Below are 23,738 nucleotides of genomic sequence, written 5' to 3'. Positions count from 1 at the left end.
AATAATTATGATTAAAGCATAAACTATTATTGCTAACATAAATAAATAAAAATGCATATAGAAAACAAATAATACTATGAATACAAAATTAAATAAATGTTCGAGCAGAAAAAATGTTACACAAAATAAAATATAAGATTACTATATTTATAAAAATAAAATTAAATAAATATTTAAAAAAAGTATTGTAAAATAACTACTAAAAATAAGAATACGCTTTCTGATAACAATAATCCTTACAAATTCATATTCTCTACATCAATGATACTATAGAAATGTGAGCCTGTATTTTTTGCTAATCTTAACCGTATTCGCTTATTATTTATTGTTGCTGTTGTTCTTATCCTTGAGAGATGTATTATATGTCAGATCAGCTCAAGAAGGTTTTTGAACCTCAAAAAATCAATAACAGTGAAGGGATTGGATTGTTAGTCCTCCTTAGAAAGTCTGATGCAATCCAGTGAAGATGGATGGTCACAGCATTTTTTACAAAGCGGGGTGGATTTTTCTGCCACTATCAAAGGAAAGACATTCAAAGTGGCCACTTGTTAGTCTAGCCAGAGCAGTCTGGGAGCCACGGTCACATTGATTTCCAGTAGGGAACCAGGGGATGTTCCTGTATACCATTGGTACATAGGTGGAATACGCCATATTAAATTAAGTTTAGATCTTTCATTTGAGTAAAGTTCTTGGTTAGTAAGTGACTGTTTCATTTTCTACACCCTCTTTTTTCCAGTTTATCAGCGACCTCATTACCACTAATATTAACATGTGAAGGGATCCACTGGAGGTGGACGTCATGAGTCTGAGAGATCTTCCTCACTTTTGAGCAGAATAGGTATGCTGGTTTCGTCACATACAGATGACCAGCCACTAAGACGTTGTAGTGTACTGCGGCTGTCCGATAAAATTCATAGTTTCCCAAAATCCCTATCATAAGCTAAGATGGCTTCAAGCCCCACATTAATCATAGTTAACTCGCTCCTGAAGACAGAGCAAGTATCAGGGTTGCGTTGCTTTATTGTAGTTTCAAAGTGAGGGGTCTTAATAAAGATACCACTGCCTGTATGATCCTCAGTACGACTACCATCAGTATAGACCTGTACTGAATCTTTAGGAATGCAACTAATAATTTCTAGATCCAGCTGCCTAATTTAATGCCCAGCTGCCTAATAAGATCTTTATGATGAGTTTGCTTGTTTGCAGTGGATTTCAGATCAAAGCGGAAGAAAACTCTTGGTAATCCCACTGAGGGATCAATAAAGGATCTTAGAGGTACAAGCTCCCGAGACATCAGGTTCTGAGTTTCTGCCAAGCTAAAAGGGTTGTATTTCTTGAGACTGATTGTTGTGCCAAGCATGGAAATACAACAAAGTACAATGTTGGGGGCCGTAGCTGTAGATGTGATTGAAATACTTAACTAAATTGGCTCTTCTTTTAATATACAGATGCTGTACGTTGGTTTCGAACAAGGCTATACCAGAAAGGCAGCTATTTCTGAGTCCAAGAATAATTCGAACGGCACTCAGTTTTATTTGTTCTAATTTCAGAAGATTGGTTTCAGACGTGCAGGAAAAAATTCTGTAGCCATATTCTAGAATAGGTCTTATGAGTGCAATATATGTGGTTCTATGAGTGTTTGCATCAGTTCCCCAATCCCTGCCAGCTAGATATTTAAAGATGTTTAAGTATTTACGGGCCTTTGAAACCAAAAAGTCTATGTGTCTGTTGGTATTCAATTCAGGATCAAGAATGAATCCTAGGTATTTGGGATGTTTTTCATACGTGAGGGGCTGAGCTTTGAAATACAACTTTGGTTTGTAAGTTATACAGGCGTTTATTAGTAGTAAAAAAGGTCACTATTGATTTAGCTGGATTGAAAGTCAATTTATGTTCTGATGCAAACTCAGAGAGTGCTACCAAAGTGGTGTTAAGGATCATTTCAATGTTACTCACATCTGTGCTTGAATGCCAAAGAAATCGTCAGCAAAGATAGCAATATCAACAAGTTTTGGTGTCCTTTTTTCTACACCGGCCAAAAAGAGGGAGAATAGAGTAAGGCTAAGACTGATCCCTGAGGAATGCGTTATCCTATTCTAAAGGGATCCGAGTAGGTCTTGTTAACTTTAATGGATTTCTGGTACAAAAAGTCAGCTATCCAAACCAAGGCAAAACCCCTAATGTTGAATGTGTCGTGGATTTTAACAATAAGTTTGTCCTTCCAGACAGTATCAAGGGCCTTAAACAAGTCCAGTAAGACCGCCATGGAATGTCGAGTTGGTTTAAGGTTTTAGATGTCAGAGATCTTTTGTTATTTATTAGACCCATTAACAAAAAAATGTTGCGTCCTCTATCAGTGGTTTGAAACACAAATTGCACCTGGGAAATATGTACGATCTGAAAGTAGTTGATAAGCGGCAACAAAACTAAAAAAATTAGAAAAAAAAAACTGTCAAAAAATGCCTATAAAAATGACGCTAAGACAAAATTTCAAATTTATACTTAATGTTTTGCCTGAAGTCTGCAGTTTGGTATCTGCAAGAAACTTTTATTTGTGACTATTATTGTAATTCAAACATTCTGATCGTCAAACATTAAAATTTTCAGATTCACATTCACTCAGATTATCATTATATCTGAAATAACCACTAAATAACTTACTTTTAATTTAAACTAGAAAGAACTATACAAAAAAGTCCCAAGAGAGACAAAAACATGAGAATAAATAATGACCAACTATTCCCTTTTTCTATGATGCATACAAAAAAAAAAAAAAAAAAAAAAAGCCATATTTATATGTAAATATAAATTCTTTGTCTTTTACTACACCTCTCACCTACACTACATGGCATTCTGATTTTCATAACATCTATAATCCTGGAGAGAAATTACTGGAAAGTATATTCATCACCAATCTGTAGATACTCACTTGCAATTTAGTTCTTTCTGTTGACTCATTAATTATCATATGGGGGAAAAACTGTTCTCAAGTAAATGTATTTCCCAATAAAGGGATTATTCTTATTGCAAAAATTTGTAACTGATGATATTTATTTTTTGACAAGTAATAATGACAGTTAATCAAATCTATATCTTCATATCTTTGAGTAAGATTTATATCCCAAAGAAAATCAACTACCTCTATTTCCAGATTTTCAGAACGTTTCTCCCATTCATTTTTAGTAATGAAGGTAGTGGAAAATTGGGTTCAAAACCATTCAAAATCTCAGACTTTTTCTTAAAATTCTTGTAATAATAATGCTAATTACTTTATGGAAAATATTACTTGTAGGCCACCAGTTTGAGATCATTTCCCTATTTGACCGTTTTCAGAGTTTATCAAAACAATTAGACAAAACACTTGCTCAGTTGTTTGTACCAAGATTTCATTCATAAAAAATACTAAATGTTTTTATAAGTTTAAAAACTTTCAGTAAATAGGAGAAAATTAGTTAAAACTTCGGCTTTAGTAATACCATAATCACTTGCACTCACTTTCATTTGAATCATCTTCATTACAGTATTTCAAAAGACTGTTACTATAAGTTTCCTTTATATAATGATTTCCAATTTACCAAGTTTTACAAAATAAAATACATAATTTTCTGAGAATTACTTGAGCAATGGGGTTAAAACAGTCATACAAATATGAAATTTAATTTTTCTATATAAGCCTTGAAACAGTAAAAAATTCAGTCAACATAACGTTTTTAAAAATCAAAAGAAGAAAGTCCCATATTTGTACATGTAAATTTCAACAAAATATTAGTAATTAATACCTTTTGGGGGTCAGCTATAAAATTAATAACTCGTGTTCTTTTACACAACAATGAAATAATTAATCACCAAGAAGAGTTAGCTTTCTTTTATTATTTTATAAGTCTTCTTTATTTAATAGCAATTTAGAGTTTCAGGGAATATTCAACTTTGATCAAAAATATATGTTGAAAATTGAACCAAGTTTGTAAATTTATTTTGTAATATGATCACAAATTTTCCACATAAAGGTACAGAAAATTGGATGTATAATTTCTTTTAAAAATATTTATTATGCTTAAATGTCTAACATTAAGAATTAACGAATGTCTTACTGACTTTCTCTAAGAAGCAGACTGTATAAAAATTGAATTTTGTATTTACAAAAATGTTTTATTTCAAAAGCTGAAATAGTTCTAATGAAATTTTCTACTTCACTTCAAGGAAGTCTGCAACTGAAAGCATATATTTAGGATCAGTATTTAAGGAATTAAATTCTTTAGTGACTGGTGCACAACGCCCAATCTATTGCCCCGCAAAATTTGCATCCAATGTATTCTGAACAAACAGGTCATAATGGACTGGTGCCCCATCATGCTGGAAACAGATGCAATCATGAATGATAGCCAAAACACCCTGAAGCAATTTCGTTAACCTCTCGCGGAAAATACTTTAATGCGAGCCACTGAGGTGTGCAGGTGGGAGGTATGGGCCTATGAGGTACTTGTTAACAATACCCACCCACAAATTCACAGGAAAGAGGATTTGGAACGCATGTGGATGTGTGGTGTGTGGATTATCAGTTGCCTACACATGACTATTGTGCATACTGATGCCTTCCAGTGTGAAAGTTGCTTCATTCATGAACAGCACATATGATGAAAAATCTGGCTCCACTGAACACTGATGCAAGAACAAAAAACATAAAACAATACACAGAGGATAATCTGTTGCTTGCAAGGCTTAGACTCTCTTCAGATGGTATGGGTACAAACGATTTTCATGTAATAATTTCCAAATGTTGGACTGACTCACATGCAATAGCTCTTGTACTTTGTTTCATCACAAATGCTCAATACGGATTCTTTCATGCCAGGTTGTCACACAGTGCTTGTTCCCCTCCTACTGTCAGAGTTGGCAGCAAATGAACCAGTTTGACACAGGGACTGATGCAACCTCTCAAAGATTGTGTGCCTTGGCATACGTCTGTTTAGAGACCATTCCTGGTACAATCGTACCACTGCTCTGCCATTGTCATTAGCAGTGTCATACATTATATGCATGTCAGTCTTTTCACTATGCATAAATTCACACATCACGATTGGAACCCCAGTTACAAATGACATTCTTCAGCTGATGCATCGGTTTGTGGTTGCGCGGCTCACTACTGCCCTCCACCCACTGCATTGCCAGCAAGTCACAGCTGCAGTTCATATTACTGTTAGCAGCTGAAATTTTGAACACTTCTTGTGAATACTGTTTTGCTGCTAAGCAGCACTTTGCCCTGATTTTGTAAATAAACACATGCCTCCATGTCATTTTTTGCATTCATGCCTTAATATGGCACTTTAGACCCTACATTCCTATACAAAAAATACGTTTTATTACATTCAACCACCCCTCCAAGTCTGTCCCATGATCATAGAATCTGCCTGTATATTTAATTGGCTTTTTATTTATTATGTAATAGCTTTTTATTTAATCATACACACAATGAGAATGCCTTCTTGGAGGGTCAGTTTCAAAAAATATTATTCTACACCAAAGCTTATGAGTTTTAAGAATTGTAGCTCATTTTCAGAGATGGTTTTCACAGGAGATGGTCCACCAAAAGAGATTCCATGGTGGACAAATGAACAGCATGAAACTTCTCATAACCACATCCTGTTGTTACTTCATTCATTATGCACTCCTAATGTCCAAATATTTATTTCAGTAACATTTAGAACTATTTATTATTTACCCCCCCAAAAAAAATATTTACCTTTATAAACAAAATTAACATTTCAGCATTAGTATGACAAAAACTTAAAGATGTATTATAATATATTCAACAACAATTGATAACTTATATTATATGTGGCATGAAACATTAAAAAAACTTTATTAGACTCACTAGTTCTAAAGTGATTTAAAGTAGCAAGCATGCGAAACATGAAAGACGCAGGAACAGTAATCGTATCTTTCGTTTCTTCCAACATTATTTCATTGCGCTTAATAATCTGAAAAAAAAAAAAAAAAAAAAAAAAAATAATATATAAATATAATTATAAATCAGGAAATTTATTTAAATTGCTTTGTGACTTTCTGATGTTGAATAAATTTTATAAGATTCCATTTATATAAACAAGTTCAACAAATATGTTGTGACCTATGAAGCCACATATCCATGATAAATGCATAATGAGGAAATAAATAATCCTAGCTATGAAGTTAATTCTAGCAATGAAGTTGAAATTCACCATTTTTCTTAATCATGGTTTATGATTTCATAGATTCAAGTTAATTCGTGCAGCCATATGAATGTTTAATAATAATACTTTTGCTTGTTTTTTAAATATCTAGGCCACAAATTAATACTCTTTGTTGAATTATTGCTGTTTCACATATTTTCCTACATTTTATGTAATAATCAAATACACTACTATATTTTATCAGTTTCAATGAATTATGATTTAATTTTTTTTCTCCGTAACACCTTAGAAAAAGAAGAAGTTATGAAACTTTCTCAAAATTTTGCTTTTATTCAGAGTCCAGGGGACAGATAGTCAAAAAATTGTGGAAAGGAAAAACAGTATTGAAAATACACTAATGGTTATACTCGTGCATCTATTCATGCATAATGTCTATTCATATTCATTCTTCATTTAAGTCTCTATTCAGAAATGGTACACAAATATAATATACCTCTATCTTCAATAAGTAAAATATAAAAGAGATATTGAGTAAATACAATAATGACATGTCTTTGTTACTGAGTATTTTTTTGCATTAAAAATTCTTAAAATTTTAAAATCCTGCATATATAACAAGCAAATGGTTTGTGTTAAGAACAAAGTGAAATCAAATAAAATTTTTAGTATATATCCAAATTCTATATTTGTTTACAAGCAAGAAAAGCTACTTTACCTCATTAGCTTTTTCAACATCAAAGAAAGGTTCTTCTCTTAAAGGAGCCCAAAGTTTAATGTCATAATCAATACCACTAGAAGCAAGAACTAAACAAACAAACAAAAAAAAAAAAAAAAAAAAAAAAAAAAAAAAAAATTAGCACATCACAAATTTAAGAGATAAATCTAATTACTTTAAAAACGCTCAGATTTTTTAAAATTAAAATACAATAATATCTGTAAAATTACTTTACAACACCAAGCTTCTTAATTGTTTCTGGCAAACAGTTATGAAACACTGAACTATTATTCAGCGGTTTCAAGACTTGCATGAACAAATGTAAAAAGAATAGAGCATCAGTTCAATACCTATGAAATTATTTGTCATTTTTAAATATTATTAGAACACCTAATTTCAAAAATAATATGGTACTCTTATTAACATATTCCATGATGTGAAAGTAATTTTGCTACATACTAAGAGATGCTTTTGTACAAAAAATTTACAATACATGGAACATTTTATAACTGTTATTTTATATGAGTTATTTTATGAGAGAGTTATAAACGAGTTTATATGATGTATACATAATAAAGAATTTTGACACTTTTACTTAAAATTTTGGAGAACATATATTTTTTCCCTTGCAATAAAAATAGAAAAATATTGCACAAAACACCAAAGTGCACAAGAGTACTCACTAGGATCAAACGGATGTGGTTGCAAACAGTTTACAACATGGTGATCAGCTTCCATTAGCATTACCAATTCAGCTGTATGTCTGTCCCATATAAAGATATGACCACAGTCTGAACCACTCATAATAAAATTATCACCCCAAAATGTTGCTTCTTTTATCTGAAAATATAAACACACAAAATTTTTATAATTATCAATTATAAAATAATCATATATTTGGTACATAATACATTAATATTACAGCTACAGGCCTAACCAAAGCCTGAGTGATTACAACCACTGAATACTGGTAGTTCGACCTGCGGTCTAACCCAGGCGAATGGGCTAGCTTCATGGTTGATTTCCACGTGTGATGTGAATACAAGCTAGTTTCCTCTAAAAGAAAAAGACATGAAAGTATTCTTCCCCTTAAGCACACAGCCTTCATATGATTTGCCATAATCAAATAATTTAATCCGTAGTACATCCATCTAAATACATATTTTAAAATTGAATGTAAAACAAAAAATAATCATGATTTGTTCATACAAATTGTGAAATTTACAATATAGGAGAAAGAACGCATATAAAAATGGCAATGTTGCTCGTTAACACTAAAGAACTGTTATGTACACCATTACCAGAGTCTGGTGTATTCTAGAAGTTTGGAGACTTTGACTACAAAATTCTACAGAAAAAAATACCAATACATTTATTTTAATGATGTTTATATCTTAGTATAGATTTAATACAAAATTTCAAAAAGGCCAGTTTTTAAAATTTTTAACAGTTCATTTGGAATACTTAATAAAAAGCCCTAATTTTTAGAATGTGCTAAATTTTGACAACCATGCATGCAACAATTTTTCAGTTATAATCATAGAAATTTATGGAGTGGACATCATGCCCGAAATCTGAAGCAAGAAACAAGACAATTTTCATCCCACTTATCAGCCCGTGCCAGTCCCCTTGTTATAATCAGTCAATAATACTCTTGACAATATTCGAATTTTTTACACATTAAGTAATTCACATTTTCCTTACCATTCACACTGTTTTTGCTTTCTTTTATGTTAAAATTTGAATGTATGATAATTTTTGTATTGAAAACACTGTTTACAGTTTACATCTGAAATAAGATAATGCTGAACATAATGAATGTTATGCTATTAAATATTTTTTTAAAACTATTTAATGGTTGCACAGTATAGTTAAATTATGATTATTTAAAGGATTTTGTTTTTCAAAATGAAAATGAGCAATTTCATACATGTAAAATTAATTAAAATTAATGTTTTTATAAATAGGCAAAATCAAATAATGTTTACGTTACATGTTAATCACTAGCTGATCATCATAAAATATGTTTTGAGGCTGAAAATTAGTATCTTTTAAATTCATTGCTATAATTTCTTAAGCTAGAAAGTGTCCTAAAAATGTTATTTTTAATAGTTTATTTAAATAATTTTCAGGATTGTATATAATTACCCTTATTTTACAACCTTTTAATTTAACCTTTTTTAAATTTAATTTTTACATTTCTAAGAAAGCTATTAAATTGTTAAGAAAAAAATAAAGTTTCTTTAGGAATATCAATAGAATGCGATTTATTTTTATTATAAAAGAGCAATATATTTACTTAAAATTTAGATACAGGAAAATATCTAAGGTTCAGAATATATATTGGTGTAAATAGCTGTAGCAAAAGTAAAAAATAAATAAATAAATAAAATAAAAATAAATAAATAAAATTAATAATAATAATAAGTAAGGCACACATTTCATTAATTAGTTCCGTTAACAGGAGAAAAAATTTTACATATATTAGCCAAATATAATCAAACAGAAGAAGGAATACAGCTGAATGACCAAATGCAAATGCAACACAGAGACACATTTGAAACATCATCTGTGAATGGATTGCTGACAGACGAGCAAAGTGTTTGGTTGTTCGCAGGGCTGCTCAAGCATCTACTCTTGCAATTCCACCACAGCTAGACATATTGCCAAACAAATTCAAAGCATCAAAATACTAGTGGATGGCTTCATTCAGTGATATGAACTGTCTCTAAGAAGATTGACAACACTTTTCAAACTGGAAGATACTGAAGTGCTTAAGCACGTACTTGCATTAAATTGTTTCGTTGATGGCATCAACTTCTTGAAGTATCAACTCTCAAACATAATTGCTATGGATGAAATTGCAGTGTTTATGGTTAAAGGGGTCTCAAACTACTATTGATCAGATTATGACTCTGCGACATATTGATGTTCCCTTCCATTGGTTACTAAAATACAAAAGACACACTTTTTTGGCAATTTGTCTTGATGGAAAGAAGATCCCCCTCTAATCATGTTTAAGGGCAAGAAAGAGGAAATCAAACATGTTTCAGGTATTTATGTTCTTGAGACTGAAAAAACTTAGTGCACACAAGCAGCAATAAAGAGGGCCGATATATTTTTATCACTTGTTTTGTGATTTGGCCAAAGAAGTATGCTAATGTGGAATTCTGCCAGCACTCACAGTGGTAAAACCCTGAAGAACTTCCCTGCAAAAAGAAGAATCGATCAAATAATAATTCCCACAGAAATGATTGCACACCTCCAAACTCTTGATTTTGCAACAAACAAGCCATTTAAAAGACTATTTTTGTATGAAAATCAATGACTAGATTGAGAGTAGAATGCAAAGAAATTAACAAAGAAAGCTACAAGAAGTTCTTACTTGAAAGAAGAATGCATCAGATGAAATAATAGTCAGCTGTCTAGTCAATGCCCTACGAGCAGGCTACACAGACAAAGAGCTTATTTGAGGAGAATATTGCTCATCATGCTTGGGAAAAGAAATGAAGTCACAAAAAATTCAGGCCAAATTTTTTCATTTAAAGCTTTACAGAAGACAACACGGCTGTATTAGAATAAATGATTCTGTTAATTTTTTAATGTTTCTTGAACCTGAATAAATGTATTTTTAGAACCTGAATAAATGTATTTCTTGAAATGAATAAATGTTAAATTATTGTGCATAATAAATAAGATAGTCCCTGAAAATAAGCCCTATCATGTCTTTTGCAGCAAAAATTAATGCAAGACCAGGTCTTATTTTTTGGGAAAAACGATAGTAAAATGACATGTAGGCATGGTAATGTTGGGGCTTTACTTATCGTTTACGTCATATAGAAAAATGCTAATCCCCGCACAGCCACTCAAGCCCCAAAACCTTTACTCTGGCCAACATCAAAATGTCAATCAATTCATTGTCATTGGCCATCGTCCCACTCCCTTGCCAGCAAGTGTTTGACATTGAAATTCCCAGAGAAAATGTTAGTTAGTGGGGAGAAAAATGGCATTAATGACATGCCTGCCTTCTTTTGCTCAGTATTATATTTCCAATTCCTAACCTTTGTAAGCAAAGGAGATGAAATTTTTCCTGTTATTTTAATTTTATTTATTTATTGGTGGTCTGGAGATCTGGATATTGGATGTCTGGATTTCGAATTTTACACTGCATAATTCTTTGAATTTCTGATACAATTTTAATTTTCATTATAAATCAATACTATTTATTATGACTTTTTCAGTGAGTACAGATGATACTATTAGAAGTTTTATTATTTTATCCAGAAATCAGTATATTATTTTATTCAATTTTTGTTCCTGGTTATTTACCAGATGGAAGATTTCTGAAAAAAAAAAAAAAAAAAAAATATCAACATTTTTTATTATTCAACTTTTAGCTATTAATGTTATATATACATACTGTTTTGAATTTTCTACAATCACTTACATTATCCATCCTTAATTAAGAAGTACAAAATAACTAGTTCCTTTGTAATTACATCTCCATGCCTATCATTGCTATTTCATGCCTATAATTGCCTATCATAAATTTATTAATACTTTACGTCATGCTTATAGCAAACCACTGCTTTTAAAATTTAACCGTGATAAGTTTAAAGAGTACTTTAATAGTGGGACTAAAATTTTTTTGGTTTAATTACAAAGGAGAGTCTTTATTAGTTTGGCTTCAAAGAGCCCTACAGTAAGGGCTGGTCATAACTGCTCCATTATTTCTACATCCATGGTTTTAACAAGCAATGCTGCCATTTTCATGTGTGCTCTTTTTGCTGTATTCCAAATTTCAGAATTTTTATAGACAAATCATATTTTTTTCTTAAATTCAGTTATAAAATATGTGCTTGTGAGATCTGCTTGCAAAGGAATAAATTCCAATAACATTCCTGCAGGAACACAATATTTTGACCCAAACAACTAAAGTGTTTTTTTTTTTGGGGGGGGGGGAGTTTGAATCTGTTCTAAAAGTGACTTCCATAGAACTTTTACCAGAACAAATTTCCTATTGATATAAATGCAAACTGCACTTTGCACAAAATCAGAAAGAGTTCCACATAAAGTTGTGCAGATCTTACTTTCATTCATTTAATGCACAATGAAATAACACAAAACTGTAACTGAATATGAAGCTTCTAGTCAAACACAAGTAAAAAGAAAACTTCAATTTTTTTCACATTTATACTGTCATATAATTAATTCAAAATAACATAAAATTTGCAAGTATTTTGGGAATAATAGCTTAATTTTTTTTAATTTGCTTTGTTCATTCAATATATTTTTAAATCAGAAAAGAAGGAATATAATAACATATTACAAGCACTGTCTATTCAACACGAATACATATTATAGCCTTATCACACCTAACAATGGCCAGCAGAATAAGGAATTTACCGGAAAAACATGTTTGTTCTAGCACTCATCATCTTTGAGCGTACATAGCCACAATATGTTATGACACTGGGTAAATATTATGCTGGCAGCTTTGTTTCGTGTAGTAGAGAGGAATTATTCAATGGAAGGTCTTCCTTTGTACTTCAATAAAGAATATATGCCTTAAAAAAGTTTAATAATGAGTTACAGATCGATAAACCTGATAAAAAATTTAATGAATTGGGGGGGAGTACAAGAAAACCCACAAAATGCTTGCTAAATTAGATAAACGAAAAAACTTTAAAAAGAAGGAAAAGTAGTAAAATATTTAATATATTTTATAACTCTGATGAAAACAATGGTACATAAAAAACTGAGATTCATCTTCTACTTTACTATTTTCACTCATGTGAAAACAGACAAAACTATACAGCATTCAAAATTTAAGAGGCAAAGAAAACATTAACAAATTAAAATCTTATACACAAACTAGGCAGGTAATATAGTAGCTTTACCATTGTTCTAGCATTTCGATGACCAGTAAATTTCTTCTTAACTCTTGGCTGAGTTACATTTGTCAATAATGATTCCTCTTTATTTATATCATCATACCTATATGAACCTTCATCATCAAGCGAAGACAGAAAACTATCACTACGTCTATCACAAGCTCTGTTGAAAGTAATCAAATGTATTACATAATATATCATTAACTAATAGGTGCATTTTTTAAATATAAAAATGTAATACAAAAGATCAGTTTATAGAATTTGAGCAGTAAGCCATGACAGGTAATAGATCAAGTAAAAAAAATCACCAATTCCTTAAACTACATAAAAAGCACACAATTCAAAAATGAAATCGAAATGGATACCTTAGACTATCTCCAACAGGATGTGAACTTGTTGGTCTTGCATCATCATCACTGCAAGAGTTATGAAAATATGCAAACGATTAACTTCATGTAAAAGTAAAAATTTAAATCTTATATATGTAAAATTAAATTTTCAATTTCAGGATGCCATACTTATTCATTTTTAATAAATACATCAAAGTGCAAAAATAATAAATAATAATTTGACAGCTGCCAACTTTGAAATATGAAAAACCAAGAGATTCTAGTACCAGAAACAGGAGTTTCTAGGTGGTTTTTCAGACAGCAGGGCAGTACCATTTAAAAAAACTGATTGAAAGTTGAACTCGAAGTTGATTAAAATTGGCTTTAACCCTTTCCGGCACACTACTCTTTAAAGTTGGAATTTTACCAAAAAAATTGTAGGCAGTCTATTTAGGCCTAAGAGAGTATGCAGGTTTAATTTTACAAAGATTGCACAAACCGTTTCCATTTTGTGGGTATGTTCGAAGCGAACACACTGAGCCACAAGAGCTGCAATAGGTGATAATTGTTGTGAAGCACGTATTACAGTAAAATACTTTGTCTATGATTTAAAAACAGTAGAATGTGATCTCTGTAGAAGATTTAGCATAACCCAGGGTGCACCATGGGGAAGCCTGCTACTCTACACCCCTCCAAAAAAAAACAGGGGGAAAAGGAAACTCTCCTTACTTCAGCAATGCTGAGGCCTCTCCGAGCCATTTACACAATTTTAAAATTTATAAGAAAAATAATTAAAATACTATAATATTTACAATTAATTATTGACTAGAAAAAATAATTATTAAATATATATACAAATAAATATCTACAGAAATCAAAACTAAGCAAACTACGCATGATGAAAGCAAGAGAAAAAGAAGGGTCTCTCTCGCTGAAAATCAAATAGGTAAGTGAAAACAAAGCACTGGGTCTTCAAAACCAAAAACAGAAAAGAAAAACAAATGTAAATAAATCTGCGCTCTCAGCCTCCCCAGTGTTTGAAGCACGAGACCAGATTCTGTGACTCACTCCCACATGACATGCACTACCAGTACAGTGTGTTCAGTCCAAACACACCATACACTGAAGGCTTCACTATACGCAATATTTCAAAGATAAAAATTAAAAGTAAAACAGAATAGGCAGATTAGCATACGAACACCAAAATTATACAAAGATATTTTTTTCATTGATATTCTTTATATTAAAAAAACTCTGAAACATTTCTTTGAAAAATCAGTGTCTTTAAAAACGGAATATATCTCAACATTAATGATTTGCTTGTGTGGTGCTGCCATCTAGTATTCATAAAAAAGATTAACCATTAGTGTAGTTTACGCGACATTTATCGATTATTTTCAGTGTCTAAAGAGAGAATAGTGTGTTCCCACCGAACACACTGCGCCAGAAAGGGTATAGCATGATTCAGGTTACTGTTACTGATACTGAAAATATACCATTACTTAATCAGATGTTCTAAATTTTATCTTTTTTTGGATAATTTCCCTCTAGTAATTTTCTTACACTTTTATCTGAAATAATCCAGAGTGGGAAAAGAGAGCTATAATTTATCATACTACTTTTAAACACAATGAAAATAATAATGCATATATTATTATGTGGATAAATTTAGTAATGTAATATACATTGATGTAAAACAACACTAAATGCAAACATCAACTAATTGAACATGGGATGAATAACATTCTAAAAATGTCTATAGTAGATTAAGATAATTCAGATCAAATAAAATTAAATAAGAAAAAATATGCTGAAAATCACTAGAAGTGGACGAATGAGATTTGCACAAAGTTTCAACAAATTTTATTTATTGCTGAGAAACATTTTCCAAAGTAAACACTTAAAATGAGGAGAGGCCAGGAGATCTAATGATCCACTCAGAGATGAGAGAGTGGAAACTGGCAGCAAAATTGAAAAAAGACAATGTGCAATGATTTTTAAAATGCTTGATTATTACTTCCTAGTAAATCCTCTTTTAAACAAAACAAAACAAAACAAAACAAAAAGGGGGCTGTTAAATCGCTCAACTTCATCCAAACTTCTCACTTTCAAAGAACTATGAATATTTCATTAATTTTCTCTTTTTAAAGTTCAGATAAATTATCTGTTCATGACTTCAGATGATTGATTGGGGGGCAGACCTCAAATATTTTTTAAATGGGTGATGGATGAAAAGACATTTTCTTTTCTTACAAAATATCTGCTGTTCTTCATGCATCAAAATTCTACAGTATGGGTATGAAATATTCAATTCCGATATTCACCAAAAAGCTAGTTTGCTGACTATTAAAAACTGAAGTAATAGACCAAAAACAAGACACAAAGTACACTATATCTTAGTCCCACTGTTAATAAAAATTACACTAGAGCTTTCTGTTTCAGCTCCATCTTAATTTTGATTGATCATAAGGTTTTACAACTTCTTTCCTCTACCATTAACATCTCGAAGGCTTTTATACCAACAGATTTGATTATACCAACAGATCTGAAGTGCCAACATTCCACAAATATACCATGTTCATTCATTAATTGGAAAGTAGCATTCAGATGTATTAAAAAATCATGAGTAGAAGAATCGTGGGAAACCAAGCATACCAAAGACATGTAATCAAATAACGAAAATATAAAAAATATGTTAAAATATTTAGAACTGAAGTACACACAATTCAGAAAGAGAAGAAATGAAAACATGCAACCTTCTCCAAATAAAACAGGAATTAACTTTTAGAGTAACAGGAGATTATGTCAATAAAAGGAAATTAAGACACAGTTAAGAACACCAAACATGGAGAAGAGCCTAAGCTGATCAAGATTATATATATATATATATATATATATATATATAACCCAAATCCCCCCCAAAAGTAATTATGTAAAAGACAAAAAACTGAAAAATGGACTTAAAAAATGCACACATCAAGTTTAGCATTTGCAATATCTTTTTAAATTATTTACGAAAAACGCAGCTTCAACTTAAATTGGTACTTAATATGCAAAAGAATTAGAATAATTAATGATAATATATTTTCATTGAATACAATAACAAATCTCACAAAATTTTGCACCTTAACAAAAAGAATACTTTCCATTTAACTGATGAATGCATACTGAACACTTTTCTAATTTGACATTTTTGCAAGTAGAGATAAGTTAAATTTTGTAAATTAAGACACAGTTAAGAACACCAAACATGGAGAAGAGCCTAAGCTGATCAAGATTAGAAAAAAAAAAAAAAAAAAAAAAACTAAATCTCCCCCCCCCCCAAAAGTAATGATGTAAAAGACAAAAAAACTGAAAAATGGACTTAAAAAATGCACACATCAAGTTCAGCATTTGCAATATCTTTTAAAACTATTTACGAAAAACGCAGCTCCAACTTAAATTGGTACTTAATATGCAAAAGAATTAGAATAATTAGAATAATTAATGATAATATATTTTCATTGAATACAATAACAAATCTCACAAAATTTTGCACCTTAACAAAAAGAATATTTTCCATTTAACTGATGAATGCATACTGAACACTTTTCTAATTTGACATTTTTGCAAGTAGAGATAAGTTAAATTTTGTATATTAAAAACCATTCAGTTCTAGCATTAAAAGTGTTTTCATAAAATTCTCTAGTTTATAATGAGAAACTTTGCATATTTCTCAAGTATATCAATCATTAAGCAGTATAAGCACATGCTTAGAGCATCAAGGAAACAGGGATATGATAAAAAGATCCTTTAGATCAGTGGTGTGCAAACTTTTTTCGACTGCGACCCCTTTTGTAGAGAGAAAATTTTTGGCGACCCCTAGAGATAAATGTTCACAAATACGATGTATATTTCGTGCATTTCTTTCATTTCATCGAATAAAAACATCATCATATCTGACTCATATTAATTTTATTTATAATTTTAAGAAAATATGTTTTGTATAACACAAAAATCAGTAAATTGCCCTTTAATGAGACATATGTGGCTTCAAGTTTCTAATTATCTCATCGATGTTTGGATGTATGTTGCTAATTGCAATTGGCATATCATCTTCAGGGTTTAAACGCAAGCGGTATTTAGTTTTTATTGAAACTAGTTTGCTAAATCCAGTTTCACATAAATATGTTGATGCAAATTGTTTTTTATTAACACTCTGATGGCATTCTTGCATAAAACGGGATATTGTTTTTCCATGGATAGCCAAAATTTTTGGCAAGGCTGAGTCTTAAATTGATTTCGAAGAGTATAATCACTAATTAGATCTATCAATTGCTCTTTCTCACTAATTTGAAGAGTTGAACCGCATATGTCAAAGGAAAATGGATCACGAATCCAACCAAGATCGTTTTCAGGAAAATCCTCGAATCTTCTCGAAAAATTTTCCTTTAACTTTTCAATGTGATTGGAAACGATGTTTTTAAATGTAAATATATCTATATTATTTTCCTTGATAAAATCGTTAAAGCAAGGGAACATGTCAGTGTTGTTTTTATTCAGTTCAGTTTGCCAGAGACTAAGCTTATTCTTAAAAGCTTGAATTTTACTGGCTGAAGATATGATAGTTGAATTCTCACCCTGCAAGCTCAAATTTAAGTCATTAAGTTTTTCGAAAATATCAACTAAATAGCTCAGCTTCCCTAGCCAAACTTCATTGATATAATAACTTGCCAATCTATGTTTCTTTTCGATTAAAAACATGTACACTTCATTTCTCAAACCAAATATCCGTCGTAGTATTTTCCCACGTGAAAGCCATCTGACTTCGGTGTGTAACAGTAATCTCTCATACATTGAGCCCATCTCATTGCAAAGTACTGAAAAGAGACGGCTGTTGTGGCATTTAATGTAGTTAATTGAACTAATAGCGTCTTGTAATATGTTGTACAACTCTTCATCCATATCTTTTGCAACAAGAGCTTGCCGATGAATCACACAGTGATTAAATACCATATGAGGCGCCACCTTCTGAATTAAGCCTCTTAGCCCTTTATTCGAACCTGTTAATGCTGCAGCACCATCAGTACAAACTGCAACACAGTTTGCCCAGGTAAGGGACTTTGTTTCAAAATATTCATTTATTACTTCGAATATTTTTTCTCCAGTTGTTTTTCCTTCCAAACTTTTGCAACATAAAATCGTTTCTGTTATATCTTCATTAAAAATAAACCTAACGTAAATAATTAGTTGTGACATTTTAGTAATATCGGTAGTCTCGTCCAGTTGTAAAGCAAATACAGATGAATTTTGTTTTATGACTTCCGACTCGATATTTCGTGACATTTCGGAAATCCGCCGAGACACGGTATTCTTGATAATGGTATTGTTTTTAGTTCATTTATATATTTATCGCCATGCATAATTGATGTCATCTTAGTTGCTGCAGGAAGGATAAGGGATTCTCCAATTGTATGGGGTTTCATTGTTTTTCCTATTAGATAAGAAACTTCAAAGAAGCTCGTAATGCTTTCTGAAGTATAGTAATTTCTTTAAATGTGCACTTTGAATTTTCAGATTTTCAGCTCGTCTTTGAAAAAAATCAGCATGTTTATTTTGAAGTTCTTTATGTTTAGTTTCCAGATGCCTTTTTAATTTAGCTGGTTTCATGCTCTCATTTGCTAATTTTTCGTTGCAAATGACACATATCGGGCGTTCTTCATCATCAACAACACAAAATGTAAAACCATACTTAATAAATTCCTCATTGTATTTTCTTATTTTTTTAGATCGGGCATTTAGTTCAGTATTTTGCGACTCCTCATCAGTATGTGTTCGTTTGTTAGCTGAAGATGTACCTGGTGTACGTATTACCCATTTATCCATTATGAAGATAGGGGTTAAAGTATTTAAACTAAAACAAATAATAAATAAAATTTTATCAATTTTTTTTCGAAAATTCAATAAAATTAACAGAAATCTTTCTCTAATGATAGTACATACCTGATAACAAAGAGTAGCAAAAAAAATATAAAAAATCATAATTACACAACGTCACATGATAAAACTCGAGGATAAACAAAAACAATTGCAGGCCAACTGAAATTGCAGGCCTAGTCAAATAGGCGCTTTTCAGTAAAACTGGCGAATTACCGCGAAGAGGGCGCTATCTACCGGAGAGAAAAACTTGCGTCTTCACACTTTACATATATTACGCATTACGGTCAAAGAAAGAGCGGACAGCATGAAATTGCAATTAAACAGTGAGTGATGGCGCTTCACTCTTTATATGTACACTGTATGGTATGCAGCATGCAGGCATAATGCATTTCATAAAAATTTGGCGACCCCCAAAAATCTTCTGCCGACCCCTAGTTTGCGCACCACTGCTTTAGATAGTCAGGAAAAAGAGCACCAAAAAATTCCCATTTCTAGTTTTACCATGAAATGTATGGTGCAGCTAAACCAAAACAGAAAGAGAAAAGGAATGAAGAAAAAAACTGGTGTAAACATATGTGGGGGCACCAAAAACTTTCAAATGCTTAAGGCTTCTAAAAAGTCTTAAACTGGCCTTTTGGGTAACCTAAACTTTTATTGAAGCTCCAAGCAATAGCTGCTTTTAAAAAAGGAGATCAGTTAAAAATGCTCAAGAATTTAGGAAGAAATTAATTATAACTAGCTAAGAGGTTATACAGTAACTTATTTCTAAAGTAGGAATAAATATTACCAGGTTGATCCTTAAGATGCACAATTACTGCAAATGAAAATCTAAAACACCAAATATGCAAGTATGCAACAGGATTTCTAAACTGCTCTCACAGTAAATGTTAAAATCACTAATTAGTGAACTCTGCAACACTTCAGTCTACAATTAAGTTACACTAAATTCTCAATTTGTTTATGGCTCCTTGTAACATTTAATTAATATCACAGCTAAAGAAATAAAGTGCATGATCGGTTAATGAACATAATCCATTCCAAGATTATATTCGCTATCCGAATTGTTCGTTAACTGTTCACTGAGTTACCATATATGTTAATGGGAATTCGATTAATTCGTTCTGGAGATCCTAAAAATTAATTTAAAAAAAATGTCATATACAAGTATAATTTCTTAGTACGTTTATTTATTACAAATATAACACATGCATATAGTCTTACTTATTAACCAGTCCTTTTCCTTTCTTTGGTGTTAAAGAAGATGTCCAATGTCGATTGTTTTTCTCTCTAATTCAGGACTTTCAAGAAATGATTGATAGCAATGTCATTGTAGAGATCAGCAACCCTATTGACATCAGCTTGGTTTGGGTGCCATTTTAAGATCATTGCTCTGACATCCTCCCACTTCTTCAAAAGATCTTTAATGGCAGATGTAAGCATTGCTCCTCTTTCGTCTTCCTCTTTTTTCAGAATGATTTCTTGATGATATCTTTCTTAGCTAGGATTGTGCCTACTATAGACCTGTTCAAGCTGTACTGCCTCAGTCATCATCAGTCAACATCAGTCATTTTTTTGTTCACGCTTTACTTTAGTTATAATCTCTTGCTTGGTTTTTATGGTGAGCACAGTTCTTGACACTCCACTCTTTTTAGGTCCCATATTATTGTCAGATTTTCAGGTTTTTTTATAAGGCATTTCGAGAAGCATATACGAAAATCACAAGGACAGAAACCAACTATGGTACACAATTGACAAAGTGTCGTTGCACACTACCATACGTGTCATACGGTGCTGCCTCACTGCTACATAATATGAATGATGATGCATCAGCACACGTGCACATCCAATGCTGACGTGTCAGCGCATGCGCATATCCATTTTCAGAACGAATTGAGGACTGGTGTTGGGTGTTCCGAGAGCCGAGAGGTTTTCGTTAGAATTAGCTTTTGTTCATTATCCGAATATTGTTCGTTGTCTGAACACAAAAATCTTTCCTGAAAGTGTTTGTTGTCCGATTTGTTCGCCATCCGAACTGTTCGTTAACCGATCACCCACTGTATACAGAATACTACTGTATAGTAAGTACCACATTTCAAGTCAGCTTATTTGAGACAATGGATAAAATTCAGAAATAAGCAATGCATGTTAGCATAGCAAGAGGAAAGCAGGAAAAATCAGTGCACACTTAAGCAAAAAGTATTTATAAAGTTGATTTCTTTATTTAAATTTTCAATGGCTATTGTTCAAGAACTAACCACGTTGCAGGATTAATAAGGTGATATAATACGGATTACTTTTCAGATGATGCAGTTTAGATCAATAATTTTAAGACAGGAAGGGGATGTAGCCAAATTAAAAGGACTATTGGTAGAGGTACAAGATTCTAGATATAGATTCTCACAAGATTCTAGGTATATATTGTTAAGTTTTAAAAATATTTGCAGATAACATTTCAAGAACTTTAAAAACTTATATTTTTAGGGAAAACAAAGTTACAGACTTTTAAAAATTGGTTTGCACATTTAGTTTAGATATTACATATTTTTTATTATTTACAAATTACATTTTTATGCATCACTTTGTATGTTAAGATATAAGAAAGTTCATGAATGAAATGATAGTACACAGTCAAACCTAAAGGTTATGTCCTTAAAGAAAATAATTTCCTACTCATTGAAAAAGCGCACATTGTACATACTGTGCAAAATTTACCTTCATTTGCTTATGTTATAATGCCTTTTTCTAAAAAGGCTGTATCACCAAGCCTTTTTCTCTTTGAAAGGAAGGGAGATATATAAGATATAAAATATGAAAGAAAACTACTAATTTTAATTTAGCAACAGATGAAAAATATTAATTTTAATTAAGCAACAATCCTCTGAATTTGTCATTTTAACTTGGCTACATCCCCTTCCTGTCTTAAAACTATGAATATAAACTGCATCATCTGCATTATATTACCTTATTAATCCTGCAATGTGATTAGCTCTTGTCCAATCACCATTCAAAATTTAAACAAAGAATATCAACTCTATAAATACCCTTTGCAGAAATGTGCACTGACTTTTCTTGCCTTCCTGTAGCATTGCTGATATAAGTTGTTTACTTCTCCATTTCATCCATTGTCCTGAAATGTTATAAGTTGTATATAGAATTGTGAGGTGCTTGCTGCATCCATAGTGATGTATAAACAAGAATATATGTTCTCAGAATTAGTTATCAAGGAATACAATTGTGTCTTGTTATCTATGCTCCATTTGCAAGTTTTTCCTTGTTTTTTTATAGTTAACACATTATTAATTTCTTAAATTTATGGTTAAGAACATTATCCAATATTATAACACACGCACACATAAATGAGTAAAACATTGTTAGATTCCCACATAATTTTAAAGTAGTGCGTAAATGTCAACAATACAAAACTGATTTCTTGTTAAATGTGGTTGCAACGGTCACCGGAAGGAGGAAGGGAGGGAGATGAATTATATACTTTTTTAAGATATACAGGATGTTGCATAATCGAGAAAATATTGTTAAGAATTTTATTATTACTATTTTTTATTATTATTGTCTATTTTTCAAAAGTGTGTTTTTGTTTTATTATTGTGTGAAGTTGTAACTATATGTCTTTTCTTGTGTGGCAACAACGCTTCTGTAATTCTTCAATTTAAACTTTTGGATGTGTGCCAAGTTTGATGGCGTAATGCTCTGGTGAGAGCGTCGATTGATTGTGTAGATGAAACATGTTGTTTCAGAACGTTATTTCTTTAAAATATGTAAAATAAATGTTTTGTTTTCTGAACTCGGATTATGCAAACGTTATTTAGTTTCAACATAAAAGTTTGGCGTCCGCGACAGGATGTTTGTGTGATTTCGAGTAGTTTTGATTTAGGCGTTTTGTTAAAATGGAGTTGTTAAAGGCAAAACGTAAAAGTGAACGTACTTTGTTTACGTTAACTACGAAGATTGTGGAAGAAGAATTGCCTACTTGTACGGATCCTAAGAGATTGCAAGTGTTGTTGGGGCAACTAATTGACAAATTTGAACGCTTGGACAGTACTCAAAGCAGTGTTTTAGAACAAACCAAGGAAGTGGATTTCGAGAATGAATTTAATACGGCTGAAGGATACAGAGATTCCTTTATAGCTTTAAAGGTGAAACTTCAGAATAAAATTGGACAATTGAATTCGATGAATGTTACTACAGATATTGCTTCAGTTTCGATTTCGGATCCTAAAGAAAATAAAAACAGGAAGTTCAAACTTCCTAAACTTGAACTGAAAAAATTTTCTGGAGATGCAAGAGAATTTTTAGGCTTTTGGAGCCAATTCTCCAAAATTCATGAAGATGCGGATATTGTGCCGGAAGATAAATTTTTGTACTTAATGCAAAGTGCAGTACCTGGCTCAAAGGCAGCTCAACTTTTGAACAATTTTCCTGTTACCGCCGCGAATTATCCTAAAGCTATCGAGCAGCTGAAAGAAAGATTTGGTAGAGAAGACCTTCTGGTGCAGATCTATGTAAGAGATTTGCTTGGGCTTGTTACAAAGAATGCTACAACAGGCAGAACGGCGTCGGACTTAGGAGTACTTTATGATAGTATAGAAAGTAAATTACGAGCGCTGGAAAGCTTAGGACGCACCAAGGAAAAGTTTGCTGATTTCTTGGGACCTTTAGTGGAGTCGTGCCTACCTGAGAATATTCTACGTGC

The 23,738-nt window shown here is 31.6% G+C and overlaps 1 protein-coding gene across 4 annotated transcripts in view; it reads right to left on the bottom strand.

Annotated features, from left to right (window-relative positions):
- LOC118203324 (DDB1- and CUL4-associated factor 6-like) overlaps window positions 1-23,738 on the bottom strand; it is a 109,054-nt gene that overhangs the window by 4,086 nt on the left and 81,230 nt on the right. For all 4 annotated transcript variants that reach the window (XM_085823649.1, XM_085823650.1, XM_035375604.2 and 1 more), the window contains 5 exons: window positions 13,145-13,195; window positions 12,786-12,942; window positions 7,569-7,725; window positions 6,886-6,974; window positions 5,873-5,978 (listed from right to left, as the gene is read on the bottom strand). In XM_085823649.1, coding sequence (XP_085679775.1) covers window positions 5,873-5,978; window positions 6,886-6,974; window positions 7,569-7,725; window positions 12,786-12,942; window positions 13,145-13,195 — 560 coding nt within the window. The remainder of the gene's footprint in view (window positions 1-5,872; window positions 5,979-6,885; window positions 6,975-7,568; window positions 7,726-12,785; window positions 12,943-13,144; window positions 13,196-23,738) is intronic.

The sequence above is a fragment of the Stegodyphus dumicola genome, chromosome 9 (genome assembly GCF_044657685.1).
Source record: "Stegodyphus dumicola isolate Sdum_Otavi_A_Nest chromosome 9, ASM4465768v1".
Classification (NCBI taxonomy): Eukaryota; Metazoa; Arthropoda; class Arachnida; order Araneae; family Eresidae; genus Stegodyphus; species Stegodyphus dumicola.
Note: the sequence above shows the minus strand (reverse complement) of the source record. Positions and strands in the feature narration are given on the sequence as shown.